This window comes from Vulpes vulpes, chromosome 2 (genome assembly GCF_048418805.1).
Source record: "Vulpes vulpes isolate BD-2025 chromosome 2, VulVul3, whole genome shotgun sequence".
NCBI lineage: Eukaryota > Metazoa > Chordata > Mammalia > Carnivora > Canidae > Vulpes > Vulpes vulpes.
The window spans coordinates 15,842,161-15,864,346 of NC_132781.1; the positions used below are offsets into that span (position 1 = coordinate 15,842,161).

At 38.7% G+C, this 22,186-nt stretch overlaps 1 protein-coding gene across 7 annotated transcripts in view; it reads right to left on the reverse strand.

Moving 5' to 3' along the window:
* Window positions 1-22,186, reverse strand: part of TLK2 (tousled like kinase 2) — a 117,582-nt gene that overhangs the window by 42,864 nt on the left and 52,532 nt on the right. For all 7 annotated transcript variants that reach the window (XM_072746910.1, XM_072746912.1, XM_072746911.1 and 4 more), the window contains 2 exons: window positions 15,806-15,973; window positions 714-809 (listed from right to left, as the gene is read on the reverse strand). In XM_072746910.1, coding sequence (XP_072603011.1) covers window positions 714-809; window positions 15,806-15,973 — 264 coding nt within the window. The remainder of the gene's footprint in view (window positions 1-713; window positions 810-15,805; window positions 15,974-22,186) is intronic.

Below are 22,186 nucleotides of genomic sequence, written 5' to 3' on the forward strand. Positions count from 1 at the left end.
TTGTCTTGAAGGTAACACATTGCCAGAGACTTCAAGAAAACACAGTGTACTATTTGGCTAGCTCAACACTACAGAATGGATGGTGTATCCACTATTCTTCTCAGATACTAATTTTGAATGTTCACAACATTCCCTAAATTAAAAATAGTTTCTGAAAACTCTTTAAGGAGAAAATTATGTCAGTGTGCCACATGTTAAAGGAGTTTAGTTAGCTAGGTATTGTCAAATGAGCAGGTACAAGGAATAAATTAACCACTTTCATAAAGCAGGGAATTAACATTCACTTAAATATATTATAAGCATTGCCCTAATAAGCATTTTGTATACACTGTCTGAGAGTATAATCACAATCACATTTCACAGATGATTTGTATTCAAGAACTGAGGCCCAAAAAGATAGTGTAAGTTGCAGAGCCAGAATTTGAACCCAGGCCTAGAGGTCTCCCAAGTAAGTGCTCTTTCCTCAATAACTTACTATACCATAAGCATTTCTCTGCAACACACCAGAATCTGGTAAAGAAACACTTCAAAAAGTTAAGGCACCTTCCAAAAGACTTTAATATTCAAAATGCAAGTTCTGAGTATAATATACACAAATAATGAGGCAAAGTCAGAGAAATAAAGGAAAGACAAAGAGAAGACTCATATATTTTACATGTGGTTAAATTTATTCCTAAGAACATCTTTTCCCCTGTTATTGATCACCAACCTACCTGGGTCTGTCTGTGTTGGATGGAGATCTGTTTTTGGGAGCTGCCGGAATGCTCTGTGTTGCCAGATCCTGTAGAAGAGGGACTGTTTTGCTGAGCCTGTAATAAAGGTATCACTAATCACTAGAAAGTTTTGCATCTTTCTCCACAAACATCTGTTGTTTTGTTATTAGATTTTATTATTTCTTTTTTAAAGTATTCTCTATACCCAACGTAGGGCTCAAACTCACAACCCTGGGATCAAGAGTTGTATGTTCCACCAATTGAGCGAGCCGGGTATCCCCTGCCACAAATTTGTATGAATGCAAACAATTATATAAAACAAACTCCTGGGCAGCCTGGGTAGCTCAGTGGTTTAGCGCCGCCTTTGGCCCAGGGCGTGATCCTGGAGTCCCGGGATCGAGTCCCATGTCGGGCTCCCTGCATGGAGCCTGCTTCTCCCTCTTCCTGTGTGTGTCTCTGCCTCTCTCTCTCTCTCTCTCTCTCATGAATGAATGAATGAATGAATGAATAAATAAATGGAAACAAACTCCTTCTGATGAAAGTCAGAAGTCAGGGCTATATAGCCAAGATGAAAGTAAAACAATTTAAATGAGAAGCAAGAGCTAACACGGGATCATGTCCCTATAAATAGTCTGAATTATCAAATGTGCCCAAGTGAATTTTTAATTTTTAAATATGTAAATTAGAGAAAATTATGTTATTCCTGTAGTAACATGTCCTTTTCACTTGTATGGAAATATGCTTTTGTCAGAAAAGGCTGGCAAAGCATTCCATGCACAGGGAATGTTCATGACTCTGGGCAGAAAAGAACTGTGAACTACTATTCAGAATAATCTTCTAAATCTGCAAATATTACCCATGAACACACTGTGGTCCAAAACTGCAGGATGATTTCTAATATTGTCATTTGCTGACTGTAATTTTTATACACAATGGATAGGGCATTCTAAAGCATTTTAAAATTTATAAAGCCTAAGCCTTAATATAATTCAACTATTTAGGAATATACAATCATACTTTCAAAAGTCCTTCTACTTTTTTTTTTTAAGATTTTATTTATTTGAGGATGAGAGAGAGAGAGAGAGAGAGAGAAAGAGTCTAGAGAGAACATGATGAGGGGGTAACTGAGGCAGAGGGAGAAGCAGACTCCCTGCTGAGCAGGGAGCCAGATGTGGGGGCTTGATCCATGATCCCAAGATCATGACCTGAGCCAATGTCAGATACTTAACTGACTATGCCACTCAGGCACCCCCACCAAAAGTCCTCTTAAAAAAGACTGAACCTAACACAATACAATCCATCACAGGCATAATTAGGAAATATTGGATATTCTGAGGATTATGGGCTAATGACAATACATCCACTGTTACCATCTATCAGAGAATATAATGTTTCCATATATGTGAATTTTCTGATACTTTCTATACATTCCTTAAACTATTTCACTTATTCATTAACATAGGACCAATGCTATGCCCACTACCTACTGCATAGCTACTGTCTGCTAACTGCTTCACTGTGATAGCCACACGCCAATCTTTATAAAACCCTATGGTAGTTATTATTTCCATTTATACATAAAGAAAATGCAAATCAAAGATATTAAGCACCTATGCAGCGTCACAGAACCAGTAAGTGGGAGAGCATGAATTCAGGACTCCCTGTATCCACGAGAGCTGCCTCTTGTGGGCCAACAGCAGAGCAGTTAATTATTAAGTTAGGGATACTGTCCCAACCAGACCACAAGCAAACTAATAAACACTTCATCCACATAATCATCTTGAAGGCTCACAACAGCTTTGTAAGTAGGGTAAACAATGGTATTATTTCCATTTGTGTTCATTCAACAACTGCTCACTCCCTATGTCTAAGCATATGTTAGGTGTCAGGGACACAAAGACTAAGTAAAACAGACACAAAACCGGGACACCTTCGGCTCAGGGCATGATCCCAGGGTCCTGGGATCAAGTCCCGCACTGGGCTCCTTGCAGGGAGCCTGCTTCTTCCTCTGCCTGTCTCTGCCTCTCTCAAGAATGAATACATAAAATCTTTAAAAATTAAAGACACAAAGCCCACAGACTTAGTCATTATTCTGCCTTAGTAAAGCTTACAATCCCAGAGAAGATTTATTAGGCACTCAGCTAATATTTATTGAAACAAACTTAAATAATCATATAATAAACACAAAATTCCAATTGAGATAAGTGCTATAGAGTATACAACAGGGCACATAATCTAAACTAAAGTCAGGGATGAATTCCTCAGGAACATAGTATGAGTTAAGACTTGAAGGAAACGATCAGGTCATTCCCCAGAGAGCACATGTATGTAAACACAAGGGGAAGAGAAAAGACTGATGTGGGGATCAAAGAAGTAAAAACTGAGAAACCAATCTCAAAGAGGTTGAATAATATGCACAGCCTATAAGTGCCAGAGCTGTGATTAGAGCCAGGTATAGAAAAATTCAAAAAATGAAAGTGTTCTTTACTCTATCATGCAACAAATTTTTTACTTACTAGTTAGTTAATAAAGGTCATCATTATGAACCTCAAGTATTATATTGAACTATAGGAGCATTATCTCCTTTAGGTATCATTAGATTCCTCTTATAATCCTTTCCTTTTGAAGTGTATTTCTTTTTTAATTTTTTTTTTATTTATTTATTTTATTTTTTTTATTTATTTATGATAGTCACAGAGAGAGAGAGAGAGAGGCAGAGACACAGGCAGAGGGAGAAGCAGGCTCCATGCACTGGGAGCCCGACGTGGGATTCGATCCCGGGTCTCCAGGATCGCGCCCTGGGCCAAAGGCAGGCGCCAAACCGCTGCGCCACCCAGGGATCCCTGTATTTCTTTTTTAAAAAAATTTTAAGACTTTATTTATTTGACAGAGACAGAGGGAGGGAGGGAGGGAGGGAGGGAGGGAAGGGGAGAGAGAGAGAGAGAGAATATGCCCAAGTGAGTGCAAGCACTTGGGTGAGTACACAAGAGGAAGAGCCTCCCCTGAGCAGGGAGCCCAACATGGGACTTGATCCCAGGACCCTGAGATCATGACCTGAGCTGAAGGCAGACGCTTAACCGACTGAGCCACCCAGGCACCCTTTAAAGCGTATTTCTAAACAAATATGACTGTTAGAACTATAATTATGATGAGTCAATAAGAATTACATGACTGGAGCACCTAGGTGGCTCAGTCAGTTAAGCAGCCAACTCTTGACTTCAGCTCAGGGTCATGAGATTGAGCCCCAGGAATGAAAGGGTTCTGTGCTCCATGGGGGAGAGGGTGATGTCCTGTTTGAGATTTTCTCTCTCCTCTTCCTCCCTTAAAAAAAGAATCACATGACTAAAAGGCTCTTCTATTAACTTCTAGGCTTTGGTATACAAGCTTTGCTAAAATGCCCTTTTTATATGTGCTCATTTCTGATTGTAGGTTTTCTTCCAGCAAACGGGGTGCAAGAATGTAATTCAGTGGGGTCTTTCCAAATTAAAGCCTTCTGTAAAAACATGTACGAATAGCTCAATGATAAGTAAAATGCAAAAAGTTAGCCGAATAAATGGAAACAGGTTATAAGGTAACAAATCCTCATAAAAATGAAAATAATACCTTCAAAAGGTAAAAGAACTACAGATAAAGAAGGACCTATTATGACGAGCGAGTCTACAGCAAAATGCTTTAATTCTGATCATTCAGAATTCGTTCATATTAACTGTGAACCTCCTGGTTAAACTCTAAAAATGCAAAACTGGAAAACAAAGAGAGCTTACAGTCTCCCAAATAAGAACAGAAGTTGCTGGCCTTGCTAAGCAGGCCACTGTAGTTGTAAATTTAGTCCAACCCCCACCTTGCAAAACTCCCCAGATGTCTGTATTCTTTATTCCTATTATATAAAAGGAACATGGCTTCTAATTCATGATGATAAGCTGATCTACCAAGTCCTACTGATAAACAAAGTTTTTTTTTTTTTTAATAGAGAGGGAGGGAAAGGGGGCGTATGGAGAGGTGGAGAAAGAATCTTAAGCAGGCTCCATGCCAGGCACAGAGCCCCATGCAGGGCTTGATCTCACAACTCTGAGATCATGATCTGAGCCAAAATCAAGAGTGGGATGCTTAACTGATAAGCCACCCAGGTAGGTGCCCCTGACATGCAAACATATTTTTAAAATGAAATCATAATAGCACTAAGAAATAAAAGAGCATCTAGGTTCAGAAATATTTTTATTTTTTAAAAGATTTTATTTATTTATTCATGATAGACGTAGAGAGGCAGAGACATAGGCAGAGGGATAAGCAGGCTCCCTATGGGGAGCCCGATGTGGGACTCAAAACCCAGACCAGGGATCATGCCATGAGCCAAAGGCAGATGCTCAACTGCTGAGCCACCCAGGTGTCCGCAGAAATATTTTCAAATTTAAATTAAAAAAAAATTTTTTAAATAATAAATTTAAATTTAAAGAAACAAACAAAAGTAGTTGGGTTAAAACTGATAGAAAAAGTGGGGAGGAAAAGTAGTTATTAAAAAAAAAGAATTATTATTTTTTAAAAGATTTTATTTGTTCGAGAGAGAGAGGCAGAGACACGGGCAGAGGGAGAAGCAGGCCCCATGCAGGGAGCCCGATGTGGGACTCAATCCCAGGTCTCCAGGATCACACCCTGGGCTGAAGGTAGTCTAAGCCACCGAAGCTGCCCCAAAATTATTTAGAAAGAAAAAAAAAAGTGGGCCCAGGGGACAGAGGGCTCCTGGTGTGAATATTGTGGCTTGAAGAAAAAAAGCAAAGAATGTACAGTACTCCTGCCCTCCACAACTGATATAATGGAGAAAGAAATGGAATGTACTGTAGAGAGTAAAACAGTTTATGCATCAAAACAAAGCCCTCCTTATTTTGATGCTTGTAGAGGAGCTGGTCTTTGTGCCCAGACCAGACACTACAGAGAGCTCACAGCTCCCTCACCATTTGGGAAGCAGCACTATGTTACTTGTACAGAAAAATCCATGCCAAAGATCTCTATTAACCACTCTAAATTCATTCAACAAATACTAAATACACATTTTCAAGAATCCAACAGCACAAAAGGGAAGATCCAACATGAAAAGACAAAGATCCAAGAGAAAACAGATAATTCAATAAAAACAACTTTAAAAATAAAAAGTTAAGTTCAAAGAGGGCCGAAGGATACTACAGCTATAAAAATGAAAAAGCAGCAAAGAACATGAAAAAATGAACTTGTAACAAAGTATAAGATTATAAAAAATTTGAAAACTGAATAGATTAGCTAAACAATAAAATGAACATAGTTGAAGACAGAATCAGTCATCTGGAAGACAAGAAAATCAAGAAAATCTCCCAGAAAATAAAACAAGAATTCAAATAAAGCAGGAAAGTAAAGTTAAGAAATGTGAACAACACAGCTCCAAAACAATTAGACTTTCCAGAGGAAAAGGATAAAGAGAAAAAATAATCAAGGAACAGATTAATAAAATCTTTTTTTAAAAAAAGTATGTTTTAAGAGTAAAAAAGCCTACTATATGACAAGCAGCATTAATGAAGAAAAAAAATAGTGGAGAAACTTCAAGAACAAAAAGATACCATATGATCATCTCAGCAGATATACAAAAAGCATCTAGCACTCTTTCATTTTTTTAAATTTAAATTCAATTAATTACCATATGATGTATTATTAGTTTCAGAGGTAGGTCAGTGATTCTTCAGTCTTATATAGTACCCAGTGCTACTGTATCACATGCCCACCTTAATGCCATCATCCAGTTACCCCATCCCTCCACCCCCACCCCTCCAGCAACCCTGTTTGTTTCCTATGATTACGTGTCTCATACGGTTGTTCTCCCTCTCTGATTTCGTCTTTTTATTTTCCCCTCTCTTTCCTATGATCCTGTTTTGTTTCTTAAATTCCACATGAGTGAGATCATATGATAATTGTCTTTCTCTGACTTATTTTGCTCAGCCATAATATATAGCTTCTAGTTCCATCTAAGTTGTTGCAAATGGCAAGATTTAATTTTGTTTTGATGGCTGAGTAATATATCATATCTTCTTTATCCATTCATCTGTTGATGGACATATGGGCTCTTTCCACAGTTTGGGGTGCAGATGCCCCTTTGGATCACTACATTTGTATCTTTGGGGTATACCACGTAGTGCAATTGTGGGTAGTTCCATTTCTAACTTTTTTGAGGAACCTCCTTACTATTTTCCAGAGTGACTGCACCAGCTTACATTCCCACCAACAGTGTAAGAGAGTTTCTCTTTCTCCACATCCTCACCAACATGTTTCCTGACTTGTTAAATTTAGCTATCTTGACCTGTGTGAGGTGCTACCTCATTGTGGCTTTGATTTGTATTTCTCTGATCCAGCACTCTTTCATGATAAAGACACTCAACAAACTCAGAATGGAAATATATCTTCCCCAAAAAAGGTTATCTCTGGAAAAAAATACACAGCTAACCTAACACTGTCAAAGATCACATGCTTTCCTCCTATGATCAGGAACAAGACAAGACAGGATATCCATTTGAACCACTTCTATTCAACATTGTATTAGAGGGCAATTAGGCAAGAAAATAAAATAAAAGGCCTCCAGACTAAAAAAGAAGTAAAACTATCTCTATTTGCAGGTGACATGATGCTTTATACAGAAAATCATACCTGAAAATTATTAGAACAAAAAAAACCACACTCAACAAGACTGGAGGATATAAGATCAATATATAAAAATTTACCATATTTCTCTAGCACAGGGCAATCTGAAAATAAATAAAAATTTTTAAAACTTTTATTTGCAATAGCATCAAAAAGAATAAATACTCAGAAATAATTTTAATAAAAGGGCAAGATCTGGGATCCCTGGGTGGCGCAGCGGTTTGGTGCCTGCCTTTGGCCCAGGGCGCGATCCTGGAGACCTGGGATCGAATCCCACATCGGGCTCCCAGTGCATGGAGCCTGCTTCTCCCTCTGCCTGTGTCTCTGCCTCTCTCTCTCTCTGTGACTATCATAAATAAATAAAAATTAAAAAAAAATAAAAATAAAAGAGCAAGATCTATACGCTGAAAACTGCAAAGATCATTAAAAGAAAATAAAGGGACCTAAATAAATTTATTTATGTTCATGAGACATTTATCTCATGTTCATGAAGTTCATGTTCATGAGACATTTATCTCATGTTCATGAAGTAGAAGACTTAGGAGGGCAATACTCCCCAAATTGATCAATAGATTCTGCACAGCTGCTATAAATCCCAGCTGGTTTATTTGTAGAAACTGAAAAGCTGATCCTAACATTCTTATGGAAATGCAGGGGATCCCACAGCCAAAATAATCCTGAAAAAGAACAAAGTTGAAGGAATCACACTGCCTTATTTCAAAATTTAAATTACTACAAAGCTACAATAATTAAGACTGTGGTACTAACATAAGCATAGGCTTACAGATTGACAGAGTAGAATTGAGAGTCCAGAAATAAACCCCTTACATTTATGGTCAACTGATTTTTGACAAGGGTGCCAAGACAATTCAATGGAGAAAGAATAGTCTTTTCACACAAATGTTGCTGGGACAACTGGATATCCATATGCAAAAGAATAAAGTTGGACTTCATTCCTGACACCACATACACATACAAAAATGATACAGAATGGATCATAGACCTAAATGTAAGGGCTAAAAAAACAGTGAGAAGAACAAACAGGAGTAGAGTCATGACCTTATGTCAGGTAAAGCCTTCTTAGCTACAACACTAAACATAAGCCACAAAAGAAAAAAAAGTTAAATTAGACTTCTTCGAAATTAAACTCAAAACCTTACAACTCAACAATTAAAAGACAATCCAATTTAAAAATGTCCAAAGGATTTACATAGACATTTCTTCAAAGAAGATATATACTTGGCAAGTGGAAAAAAGGTCCAATATCATTAGTATTCAGGAAATGCATATCAAAGCCACAATGAGACATCACTTCACCCCTACTAGGGTGGCTAGAATCAAAACAGACAACAAGTGTTGACAAGGATATGGAGGACCTCATACACTGCTGCTGGGTTTGCAAAATGGTACACCAGCTTTGGAAAGTGTTCAGAGTTCCTCAGAAAGTTACTATATATGATCCAACAATTCCACTCCTCAGTATGTACCTAAAAGAATAAAAATATATGCCTATACAAAAACTTGGGACATGAATGTTCAAAGCAGTACTATTCATAATAACCAAAAATTGTAAACAATGCAAATGTTCATCAACTGATGAAAAGGTAAAAGGCTGTGACCAGCTGAACACCAGAAGAAATAATTCTATCGATGGATACACATCCATGAAAGCCCACAAATTCAAAATAAAAATGGGGATCCCTGGGTGGCGCAGCGGTTTGGCGCCTGCCTTTGGCCCAGGGCACGATCCTGGAGACCCGGGATCGAATCCCACGTCGGGCTCCCAGTGCATGGAGCCTGCTTCTCCCTCTGCCTATGTCTCTGCCTCTCTCTCTCTCACTGTGTGCCTATCATAAATAAATAAAAATTAAAAAAAATAAATAAAATAAAATAAAATAAAAATGAAAGCAGAAGTTGTCACCATTTCATACAGCTATTATCCCTTACTTTAAAAATTAAAATTTTCTTTAAAAAATTTAAATTGTTAATTAAACTGTAAGAATTAAGCATTTAACCTGCCTTTCCAAAGGAACTATATGTCAATGCAGCCAAAAAGGGCTCATCATCTCAGATGATGAGAGCAAAGTTCTATCTTACATAAGAAGTGACACCAATAGGGACACCTGGTGGCTCAGTGGTTGAGCTGAGCATCTGCCTTCAGTTCAGGGCGTGATCTGGCTCAGATCTGGCTCAGGGCGTGATCCGGGGTCCCTGGAGTGAGTGCCACATCAGGCTCCCCGCAGGGACCTGTTCTCCCTCTGCCTAGGTCTCTGTCTCTCTGTGTCTCTGTGTCTCTCATGAATAAATAAAATAAAATCTAAAAAAAAAAAAAAATCACACTTACCAATAAAAGTGTGATAATGTTAATTCACTATCCAGGAAAATGTTAATATTTCTTAGGAAATGCCTGTTAAGTTATTCAAAGATAAGAAGTCAGGATTTCTGAAATGTACTTTAAAATACCAAAACAAGGACACCTGGGTGGCTCAGGGTGTGATCCCGGGGTCCCAGGAGCGAGTCCCACATCAGGCTCTCTGCATGGAGCCTGCTTCTCCCTCTGCCTGTGTCTCTGCCTCCCTCTCTCTCTGTCTCTCATGGATAAATAAATAAAATCTCTTAAAAAAATTAATAAAATACTAAAGCATAACCCATTTTTTAAAAGTTTGTATTTATTTGAGAGAGGGCGAGAGACAGCGAGAGAGAAAGAGAGAGTGCAGGCGAGAGAGAGCATGAGTGGGGGGGAGGGCAGAAAGAGAGGGGGAAGTAGACCCCCCCATCAAGCAGGAGCCCAACTTGAGGGCTGATCCCAGGACCCCAGTATGATGACCTGAGAGCCAAAGGAAGACACTTAACCAACTGAGCCACCCAGGTGCCCCCCTCACCCTTTTTAAAGATTTTATTTATTTATTTGAAAGACAGCACAAGCAGCAGGTGGCTGGGGAGAGACAGAGCAAGAGGGAGAGTGACAGCAGACTTCTCACTGAGTGCAGAGCTCAAAGGTGTGCTCCATCCCAGGAGTCTGAGATAGACCATGACCTGAGCTGAATGAAGTCAGACACTTAACTGACTGAACTACATGGGTGCCCCCCTCATATGAATTTTTTTTTTTTTTAAGATTTTATTTGAGAGAGAGAGACACAGAGAGTACGAGTGTGGAGGAGGGGTGAGAGAGAGGGAGAAGTAGACATCCCGCTGAGCAGGGATCCTAACACGAGGCTAGTTCTGAGGACTCTGGGATCATGACCTGAGAGCCTGGAAGGCAGATGCTTAACCAACTGAGCCACCCAAGCACCCTCTCCTATGATTTTCTTAATAACATTTTTCTCTAGCTTACTTTATTCTAATACCATATACAATACAAATAGCATACAAAATTTGTGTTGACCAGCTGTTTCTGTTATCAGTAAGGTTTCTGGTCAATAGTAGGCTATCAGCAGTTAAGTTTTAGGGAGTCAAAATTTATACTGCATGATTTTTGACTGCATGGGGGGGTGGTGGGTGCCCCAATCCTTGTGTTGTTCAAGAGTCAAATATGTAAGTCAACTATATATACTTAGGGGGTCCTGGGTGGCTCAGTTATTTAAGCTTCTGCCTTTGGCTCGGGTTATGATCTCTGGGTCCTCATATTGAGCCCCATATCAGGCTTCCTGCTCAGTGCGGAGTCGTCTTCTCCCTCTCTCAGCCCCCACAACTCCTTGCGCATGTACATGCTTTATATGTACAGGCTTGTACATGTACATGCTGTCTCTTGTATAAATAAAATCTTTTAAAAATAACAAACTATATACACCTATCTCACTTTTTCTGTCCACTATACAGCATTTCACTAGACCCTACATGAAGGATACCTTTATCAATTCATGCAATATAGGACTATCTTGTTTGAGTAGTTCCAGTTCTGGCATTGGAGATACAAAAGTGAACAAAGCAAAGTCCCTGACCTGATGGAGTTTACATTCTAGTGGGGGAGGGCAAGAGTCAGACGAAGTAAATTATGGCAGGTCAGCTGGTGATAAGACGAAGGAGAAAGACAAAGCAAGACACAGGAGCTAGACACTGTGTGGGATGGGCAGAGAGGAGCTGTGTTATTCTACAGTGTAGTTAGGGTATGCCCCTCTAATAGTGTAGATTGATGCAGAGACTAGAGAACTGAGGAAACAGAGCACGCTTAGTAACTGGGAGAAGAATGTGAAGGCAAAGGCAACATCAAGTGCAAGGGTCCTGAGGTGAGAACATGACAAGGTAGTATTTGAGGCGGTAAGGTAGCCAGTGTGGACGGAATCCGGTAGGGAAGGGAGACTAGTAACATACAGCACAATGGGGGAAACCGCCCATGCAAAGTTTTCTGTGCCATTTTAAGCACCTCTGAGTAGGCCTGACTGAAACACTCTAATCTGTTGAGAACAGATTAAAAGGAAACAGAGGTCAGAGAAAACAATCAGGCTGGGAGGCTCCTACCATATCCTCAGTGGGAGACAATGGTTTAGTTCAAGCAGTCAGTAATAGTGAAAAGGTTAGAAATAGGAGGATTCTGAACATATTCTTAATAGTGAGATTTGCTGATGGACTTGTAATTCGGATATAAAATAAAGAAAAGAGGGATGCCTGGGTGGCTCAGCAGTTGAGCAGCTGCCTTTGGCTCAGGGCATGATCCCGGTCCTGGGATCGAGTCCCACATCAGGCTCCCTGCAGGGAGCCTGCCTCTCCCTCTGTCTATGTCTCTGCCTCTTGCTCTATGTCTCTCATGAATAAATAAATAAAATCTTAAAAAAAAAAAAGAAAAAGAGAATGACTCCAAGGTTTTGAAACAATTAAAAGGAGAGCTGAAGGTTACTGAGAGGTGGAAGGCTATGGAAGAAATGGGTTTGGAACAAGGGCACAAAAATGAAAAATTCCATTGGGGACATATTAGATCTGATATACTTATGAGACACAAAGACTAGCAGTGACTGACCACACAGGTTTGGAATTCAGGGCAGGGCTCTGGGCTAGAGATAGAAACTTGGAAATGATCCGCATATGGCTGATAATTAGAGCAAAGAAACTAAATGAGATTAGGTAGAGAGTAAAGGTAGACAAAAGTCTCAAGACTGAGCCCTGGGACACTCCACTGTCTAGTGGTCTGGGAAATGAGAAAGATCCAAGAGTGGAAGCCAAGAGAAAAGCATGTGCTGGGAGAAGGGAGTCATTACATGTGGCTTATGAATCATGCTGGACAGATTAGTTCTGAGAATGATCACTGGGGTTAGCAGTGTGGAGGTCACAAATATCCTTGTTCTAAGTTCCTCTGAAACACTGATGAAGGGAAATGCTTCCAGGTTTCTGCAATTATAAACAATACAATAAAAATCTTCGTATAGTTTTATGGGAATGGAGTTTCTAGACCCCAGGATATGTAAATTTAACACTCAGATAGATTACTAATTGGTCCAAGTGACTGAACCAATCATGCAAACCTGCATGTGTGTCAAACTATAAACCACACTGAGAATTATCAAATATATCAATTCTTGACACTGATAGGTCAAAAGTTTTATTTTGTTATATTTTGCATTTTTCATGTTATTAGTCATTTGTCTTTTTTCTCCCTGTAAAATGGTCTCTCATGGCCTTTTTTGCCTATTCTTTTGGAAACTGTCTTTATTGATTCAAAACATTTCTTATATATTATTGTCAACTTTTGCTTTCTGCTTTCTTTATATTAATAAGCTTATATCCTGGCTAGAGCTACAGAGAAGCAAAGAGATTCAGAACTGTACCAAACCACTTAGGTCTTTGGTTTTCATACTATTTCCCTGTTCCTTCTTCGGACGTGATCATTTTCTAACTCCTCTGCCATGTCTTTTATACATGAGAACAATCTGGCTGTAGCATCTGCAACTTCTCTGACAGCCTGAGTGTACTAGCTGATAGGACTGAGCGGGTGGTTATCCATGTGCACCCATCCCAAGCCTGCATCCCCATACCTTTTATGGAAGACTCATATTAGGGGACTGAGTTTTGCTGATCAAAATCCTGTGTACTTGTTTAAGATTTTATTTATTTATTTGAGAAAGAGTGAAAGAGAGAACACAAGCTGTGGAGAGGGGCAAAGGGAGATGGAGAAGCAAACTCCTTGCCAAGCAGGGAACCAAGATGTGGGGCTCAATCCCAGGACCCCAAGATCATGACCTAAGGTGAAGGCAGATGCTTAACCAACTGAGCCACCCAGGAGCCCCCCTGTGTACTTAACATGTCTGTCAAATAGTGGGCACTCAGTAAGCATTTGTGCAATGAAGAAAGGGAACTCCCCTCAAGTGAAATGGAGGTAGCTTCTAAGGCAAAGAAACCTCTGATTATCCAAGGTTTTACCTAAGAATGTTAGATCTAAGATGAAGATTTAATAGTCAGTGAATAGTAAACACACAATGTAATTTACATATACACACACAGACAGATTCTTTAAAACAATACTATAGAGAACCATGACATTCTCAAACTATGGCATACTGCTGTGAGTGTGTGTGTGTGTGTGTATATATATATATATACACACACACACACACACATATATATATACACACACACACACACACACACACACACACACACACACACACATATATATATATTTATTTGGGGGAGGAGTCACAGAGGGGCAGAGGGAGAAGCAGGTTCTCTGTGGAGGAGCCCAATGCGGGCAGGACTCCCAGGGCCTTGGGATCATGACCTGAGCCGAAAGCAGATCTTTAGCCTCCGCTTAGCCACCGAGGCACTCTGTCAGTATATTTATGTTTATGTTGTGCTTCTTTTGCCACCCACAGATAAAAGTATACTGTCTTCATACAACAAGTCTCTCCATTCCTAAAAAATTCTGTAAGTTTAAAAGTTGTAGTATCTCTTCTTTGAGGAAGAGCAATAACTGTAAGAAAGTACTCCAAACAGGGGACGCCTGGGTGGCTCAGTAGTTGAGTCTGCCTTCCGCCCAGGGCATGATCCCAGAGTTCCAGGATCGAGTCCCACACCAGGCTCCCTGCGATGGGCCTGCTTCTCCCTCTGCCTATGTCTCTGCCTTCTGTGTCTCTCATGAAGAAAGAAAAGGAAGAAGAAAGAAAGAGAAAGGAAGGAAGGAAGGAAGGAAGGAAGGAAGGAAGGAAGGAAGGGGAAGGAAGGAAGGAAGGAAGGAAGGAAGGAAGGAAGGAAGGAAGGAAGGAAGGGAGAGAGAGAGGAAGGAAGGAAGGAAGGAAGGAAGGAAGGAAGGAAGGAAGGAAGGGAGAGAGAGAGGAAGGAAGGAAGGAAGGAAGGAAGGAAGGAAGGAAGGAAGGGAGAGAGAGAGGAAGGAAGGAAGGAAGGAAGGAAGGAAGGAAGGAAGGAAAGAGAGAAAGAAAGAAAGAAAGAAAGAAAGAAAGAAAGAAAGCAAACCCAAGAGTGTACAATGGGTCCCTAGCTAATTATTTTATAATTTTTATTTCCTTTCCTTAAGACACCCACCATTCTCATGGCCTCTTTGAATATACAACTACAGGCGGGTCATTGACTCAGAATCCACAGAGCAAATAAAGAGGAAATTCAGGTTATAAGTGGAGAAAGTAAACCAGCAGAAGAGAAAGAAATTTGGATCAGTGGTGACATGAGCTCTAAAGAGGCCCCGAAAAATGGAATAGGGCAATGGGGCTTTCTTTTTGCATTTACACCATCCATGGTTGGGCATAGAAAACAAGAAAAATAACAACTTTTGAGTCAAACTAAATTATAATTTGGCAAATACAAACAGGGTCAAATTTTCATAATACTCAAATTCTTGATTCTTCAAGGAGAGAGGAAGCAGCAAGGTGAAAGCAGCCAATGGGTAGCCAAATATTTTTGGAAAAAGTAACTGTGAAGAGGTGAGAGCATACAGGTCACCCAAATACCACAGAGGGGAATGACTGGCAAACAGGATACAGGATGCCTACCTACACGCTAAAAATCTAACTGATCTGATAATGCTTCAAATAAGTGATGCCAGGAGTTTGAAGATTTTTGTTTGTTTTTTTAATTAGACAAGTACTTTGGCTATAATGGAATTTGGTCTGTACCTTCTTTATTTCTCTGTCAACCTAAAACCACATTTCCTCTCCCTTGATGTACTCAGACTTTTTTCTTTTAAAAATTTGTTTGTTTTTAAGGATTTTATTTGAGAGCAAGAGTGCACAAGTTGGGGGGGAGGAAGAGGGACAAGCAGACTCTATGCTGAGTGCAAAGCCCAAAATGCAGCCCCTGATCTGCTCAGATTTTAACAAAGCAGTCTCTCTCAGCCCCTCATATCAAGGGAGACGAGTAAATTCACACTACCTTTAGAAGTCACATAGTTAGAAATGTCATCATCTCTTCACCAAAATAATTACTCAAACTTCATCAAGGAGCTCCAGAGCAATAAGGAAAGGATCTGCAATCAACTCAGCCTCAGTACTCACTGAAACAAAAGTGAAGCAGAGGCCAGCTCCCCTCTGTGCCAGCTGCTCCGTGTCAAGCCGAGGTTTTGCTAGCATCACTGACATCAGGGTGGGCAGAGCAGATTGCTCCTCTGACACCTCCTTTGCAGCGCTGCCATCTAAGCCATAGAGGGGCTGTTCTACTCGCCGCTGAAAAACATTAAAGAAAACACACAAATTACATGAGAAAGAAAACCTGAAACTGCCAAAATATGTCAACAGACTAGAACACAGTTATCAAAAATAAGAGTATTTTTGAAAAACACCTTTTCTGAAAACAAATATGGAAAGCATAACAGAAGTACCACTGGATTATAGCCTATCTATAAATCTGTGTTATCTTACTTGAATCCTGTAAAATTACATTTTAATTGTTCTGTATTTAAATAACTGCATTTGCAGTTTACTTTGTAGAGTTCAACAAATCAACTTCATAATTCCCTTAAACCTACAAAAGAAATGTTATTTTTATCCTGTAGGTAAATGAAGATTAACACATTTGTCCCCTAATAGGCAGAGCTTATTTCACTCTCAATTCTATCCTCACCATACTATACTTAGATGCAAAAACTGAAAATAAATACAAGCAAAACAAGTTCCATAGAACACTAAAAGAATAACAACAACACAATTATGTATGGTTTATTTCAGAAATGTAAAACTGATTCATTTTTAGCAAAACTGATATAATTCATTACGTTAATGGTGGGGACGGGGCGGGGGGGAATCAAGATTCTTCCCTTTAGATGCCAAAAAGGATTAGCATTGTTGGGCAACTTTTAAAAAACAAAAACAAAAAACACTGGAAGTATCCATCTTTAATACAAGAGAGTATTTCTTCAGAAACAGCATAAATTAATGGTGTCATACCAGAGACACTTTCATCAAAGTTAGGAAAACTAGACAAGGGCTAACATTAATATCACAATCATCTCAACATTATTATACAAGTTTTAGCTGATGTGATAAGGGGGAAAAATGAGATACAAGATTAAAAAGTGTCATTTTTGGATGATATAAGTATTCACAAAGAAAACTAAGCAAATCAACTGCAAAATAATAAAGAGTTGGGTAAGATGGCCAAATATTAAATAAACATACAAAAAAACAATAGCTTCCCCATATACAATTTATTATTATCAGAACATGTGATGGAAGAAAAAGTAGATTCAAATTTTTAAAAATTCTATAAAATAGAAATGTTTAGAAATAAACTTAAGAAATACGGGGGTTACATATAAAGAAAAAGCACAGCGTCACAGACATGTAAATCATGACCTACACAGTGATACCACTCTCCTGCATTCAAATTTCACAGATGTCAAATTTCTCTAAAACCCAATGCTTATGGGATCCCTGGGCGGCTCAGCGGTTTAGCGCCTGCCTTTGGCCCGGGGCGCGATCCTGGAGTGCCAGGATCGAGTCCCACATCGGGCTCCCGGCATGGAGCCTGCTTCTCCCTCCTCCTGTGTCTCTGCCTCTCTCTCTCTCTCACTCTCCATGTCTATCATAAATAAATAAATAAATCTTTTAAAAAAATAAAACCCAATGCTTAGGGGTTTTCATTTCCCTTTGGTTTTTTTTTTTTTTTCCTTTTTCATGTTTCTCCCTCACCCCCAAGAAAAAGTATTATAGTGGTATAATCATCATAGAGGTTAACTCTTGCTCTCTTTTGGAGGGTTGTTTTTGTGGAATTTCACACATTAATTCTGAGGTTCACTTGGAAATACAAACAAAATTAGCCATATAAGTTTTGATAAAGAATAGCAGGGATGGGGACACCTGGGTGGCTCAGCGGCTGAGCACCTGCATTTAGGCTCAGGGCATGATCCTGGAGTCCCGGGAACAAGTCCCACATCGGGCTCCCTGCGTGGAACATGCTTCTCTTTCCGCCTGTGTCTCTGTCTCTCTCTCTCTCTCTGTGTCTCTCACAAATAAATGAATAAAACTCTTAAAAAAAATAGCAGGGATGGGATGCCTAGGTGGCTCAGCAGTTGAGCGCCTGCCTTCAGCTCAGAGCGTGATCCTGGAGTCCCAGAATCGAGTCCCACATTGGGCTCCCGGGCTCCCTGCACGGAGCCTGCTTCTCCCTCTGCCTCTGTCTCTGCCTCTCTCTGTGTCTCTCATGAATCAATAAATAAAATCTTAAAAAAGAATATCAGGGAAACTTGACTAGTTATTAAAACACACTACAAAACAACATAACTACATCAGTATAACACTGGTACGTGAGCAGACTGATCAATCAGTGGCACAGAACAGAAAAATCAGGAACAGACCCCTATAATTTGGATATAAAATTTGTGATTTAGGGCAGCCCTGGTGGCCCAGCGGTTTAGTGCCACCTTCGGCCTGGAATATGATCCTGGAGACCAGGGATCGAGTACTTTGTCGGGCTCCCTGCATGAAGCCTGTCTCCCTCTGCCCGTGTCTCTGCCTCTCTCTCTTTCTGTGTCTGTCATGAATAAATAAATAAAAATTTTTTAAAAAATTTGTGATTTAATGTGTATTTCAGATTAGTAGGAACTTACTAAAAAGATGGCAGGATATTTTGCAGGTATTAGAAAAAATGGGAAAAGTAGATTGCTTCCTCATAGTACACATAAAAATTACAAGAAAATATAAACAAGTACTTTTATGATTTTCTGTGGTGAAGGACTTTTTAAACAAGACGTTAAAAATACAAACCATATAGGAACATCTTAGAATAACACAAAACCATTAAGACATAAAGGAAAAGCACCAATAAATTTGATTCCAAATTTTTTTTACCCCTGAATGGCAAGTCAACATAAAGTTAAAAGATAAAAGTACAAACAGGTAAAAATGTTTACCATATAAATGATAATGAGTTAACAATCTTAAAAAATAATGTATTCTTATTCATCAGGAAGAAAAAAAACAAATACTCCAATAAATAAATGGCAAAGAGCCTAAATAAGCATTAAAAGAGGCCATTAAACTTGTAAAAAGATGTTTAATATCACTGAAGAAGAAATCCAAGGTAAAACAAGGTATTCTTCTCACTGACAAAGACTACAATGAAACTTCAGTATTAGGAGGCTATGCAGAAACTGGAACCCACAAACTGCTGATAATCTGCTAGCAATTAGGTGATGACACCTAAAGTAAGCATATTCTTTGACTAGGGAATTACAGTTTGGAAATTTATCCGAAGGAAAAGAAATGCCTAAAGTACAGATATATAACAAGTACATTCATTACAGCACTATTTATAGGACACAAAAATGTTCATAGGATATTGGTTAAATAAATAAACAACAGAAATGAGGAAATCTATCAAGTGAACATACACTATATGTTTATGCCCACTAAATTCTTCAATAATAATTCTTCTGGAGGAGACTTTCTATTTTACTACTTCGACTTGGGCTTTCATAGTCAGCATGTATCACTTCATTAGGAAAAACTACGTAACACTCATTTTAGAAAATAAACTAACTAAAAAAAAAAAAAAAGAAAAAAAAAGAAAGAAAAGAAACTAACTGAAATGATCCCAACAAAAGAATTTAGTTTTTTAATCTGTAAGTAGAATCCCATTCCTTGAGACCAACATTCCTATCCCAAACAAATGCAACTATTTCAATACAGGCTACAAAGCACTGGGATACCCAATCACGGCAATATTTGCACTACTTGTATCTCTGAAGCTGCAATACTAAAATTAATCATTCTGTTATATAATCAATAAATATTTGCCAAGGGCTGAAAGATTTTAGAGTATTTCTGGAAATACAGCAGGCTAGAATGTCTAAAACTTTTCTTAGGAAATAATCATAAAAACAGGGCAAAATAAGAAAAAAAGATATTAAAAGCACTGAAGAGTTGATAAAATAGTAGGGATCTGCCAGGGCAAATTCTAAGGGAAATTAGGAATACAAGACACATAAATGAAGCACCAAAGTCACATTTGCCCTACGGGTACCTGCAGATCTTGAATCTCCATTTCCAGGGTATAATATGCCAAGCAGATAATCACAGGTCCACTGATGGCAGGGGGTTCAAAAGGATACCCTTCACACTTCAAGTTTCCAGGGCTTCTAAAGTGTTATACTCAGTCAGGGAAAGTGTAAACCAAAGAAAACTTTCCTCCACCTTCAGGGAACTACAAGGAAGTTGCCTTGGCAATGAAGGAGGCAAGGGCTCCCCTGAGAAATGTTAACACAATCCAGATCAATACTGAATGGGTGAATGAAACAAACAAAATAAATCAAACAAACAAAATGAAAGCCAAGAATTCAGTAACTGAAAGTAGTACTGGATGAGTAAAATTTCTAGGTACTTGGAAGAAGCAAATAAAATTTTTCCCTGGAGGAACACATCTTTGTCTTAGATCCTAAAGAAATTTCACAAATAATTTTTCAGGAACAATGAGCGGCACACAGTCAATAAAATGAAGCATAAAAGAAATAAAGCCCAGAGCAACAGCTAAGAAAAATAAGAAACAAGTAGATTCATAAAAACTTCAAATGTCAGAATTACCAAATACAGATTATAAAACAAGGTCTACTAGATTTAAAAAAAAATGATAATAGAAGGCAAGCTTGAAAATATCAGCATGGAACATAAAATAACAAAAATAAGAATTAACCGGGGTTAACAGCAATTAGATAAAACAAAACAGAGAATCTGGGAACTGAAAGGCAAGAAACTATCCAGAATGGAGCATTATGGAGACAAAAATAAAATAGAAAAAAGAAGTAAACAAAGTCACATGGTCTAACATAAAATTAATTGGAGTATCATAGGAAGAAGAAAAAGAGAACAGGGCAGAGATCATATCTGAAGAGACAATGCCTAATAATTATCCAGAACTGGTATGATACCCAACAAAGAAATCCAACAAATGACAAGAAAAATAAAAGGACACATCATAGTGAAACTACAGAACACCACATATAAAGATTTGTGAAGCAGCCAGGGGGGAAAAAAAAACCAATACTTTCATAGAAATAAGAAGTAAATGAAAGCCATTTTCTCAATAGTAATAATGGGAGCCAGAAGATGGTAATGATATATTCAATTATTAAGAGAAAAAAATGCCATACTAATATACACAGCAAAAATGTATTTCAAGATTAAAAACAAACTGGGAACACCTGGGTGGCTCAGTGGTTGAGCGTCTGTCTTCGGCTCAGGGCATGATCCCAGGGTCCCAGGATTGAGTCAGTCCCACATCGGGCTCCCTGTGTGGAGCCTGCTTCTCCCTCTGCCTGTGTCTCTGCCTCTCTCTCTTTGTCTCTCATGAATAAATGAATAAAATCTTAAAAAAAAATAAAAATAAAAATAAAAACAAACGGGACACCTGGGTGGCTTAGTTGCTGAGCATCTGCCTTCGGCTCAAGGGCATGATCCCGAAGTCCTGGGATCTAGTCCCATATTGAGCTTCCCACAGGGAACCTGCTTCTCCCTTGGCCTATGTCTCTGTACCTCTCAGTGTATCTCTTAAAAATAAATAAATAAAATCTTAAAAAATAAACAAGAAAGAATAAAAGCAAAATAAAATTATTTAAGCAAACAAAAACCTAAAGAGTTAACTCTGCAGCAGATACATATAAAAGAATACTAAAGGAGCACTTTAAGCAGAGGAAAAATGACCCTAAGTGGAAGATATAAAATCCAAAAAGGAAAGAAGCTATTGCTTCTTTGAGGTAAATGAACACTGACAGTATGAAATAATAACGTTTTATGAGGCTGGAAAAAAAAAGCAAAATACAAAAACATGCACCACCACCGCCAAGTTAGAAGCAAGTAAATGGAGTTAATGTTCTGATGTCATCCTTTCTCTGAGAGGAGGCTAAAGATACTATTAACATCAAACTTAAGTAAACTGAAGATACATGTGGTAATTTCTAAGAGAAACACAGAGTAGGACCTAGCTACTAGTAGAGGATGAGAATATGAAATTATTACCCCCCACAAAAAAACCCAACCCAAATAAAAGCAAGAAATGAAAGAAAAAGGAACAGAGAACATGCAGGATAAGTATAAAACACATCAAAAGATGGTATATTTGGGGATCCCTGGGTGGCGCAGCGGTTTGGCGCCTGCCTTTGGCCCAGGGCGCGATCCTGGAGACCCCGGATCGAATCCCACATCAGGCTCCCGGTACATGGAGCCTGCTTCTCCCTCTGCCTGTGTCTCTGCCTCTTTCTCTCTCTCTGTGACTATCATAAATAAATAAAAATTAAAAAAAAAAAAGATGGTATATTTAAACCCAATATAATGATAATTAAATTAAATGCAAATAAAATAAATGCTAAAGTTAAAAAACTACTTTAGACTGAATAAAAAATTCAGTTAGATATTTTTCAGGTATATTGAAAACATAATAATGAAAAG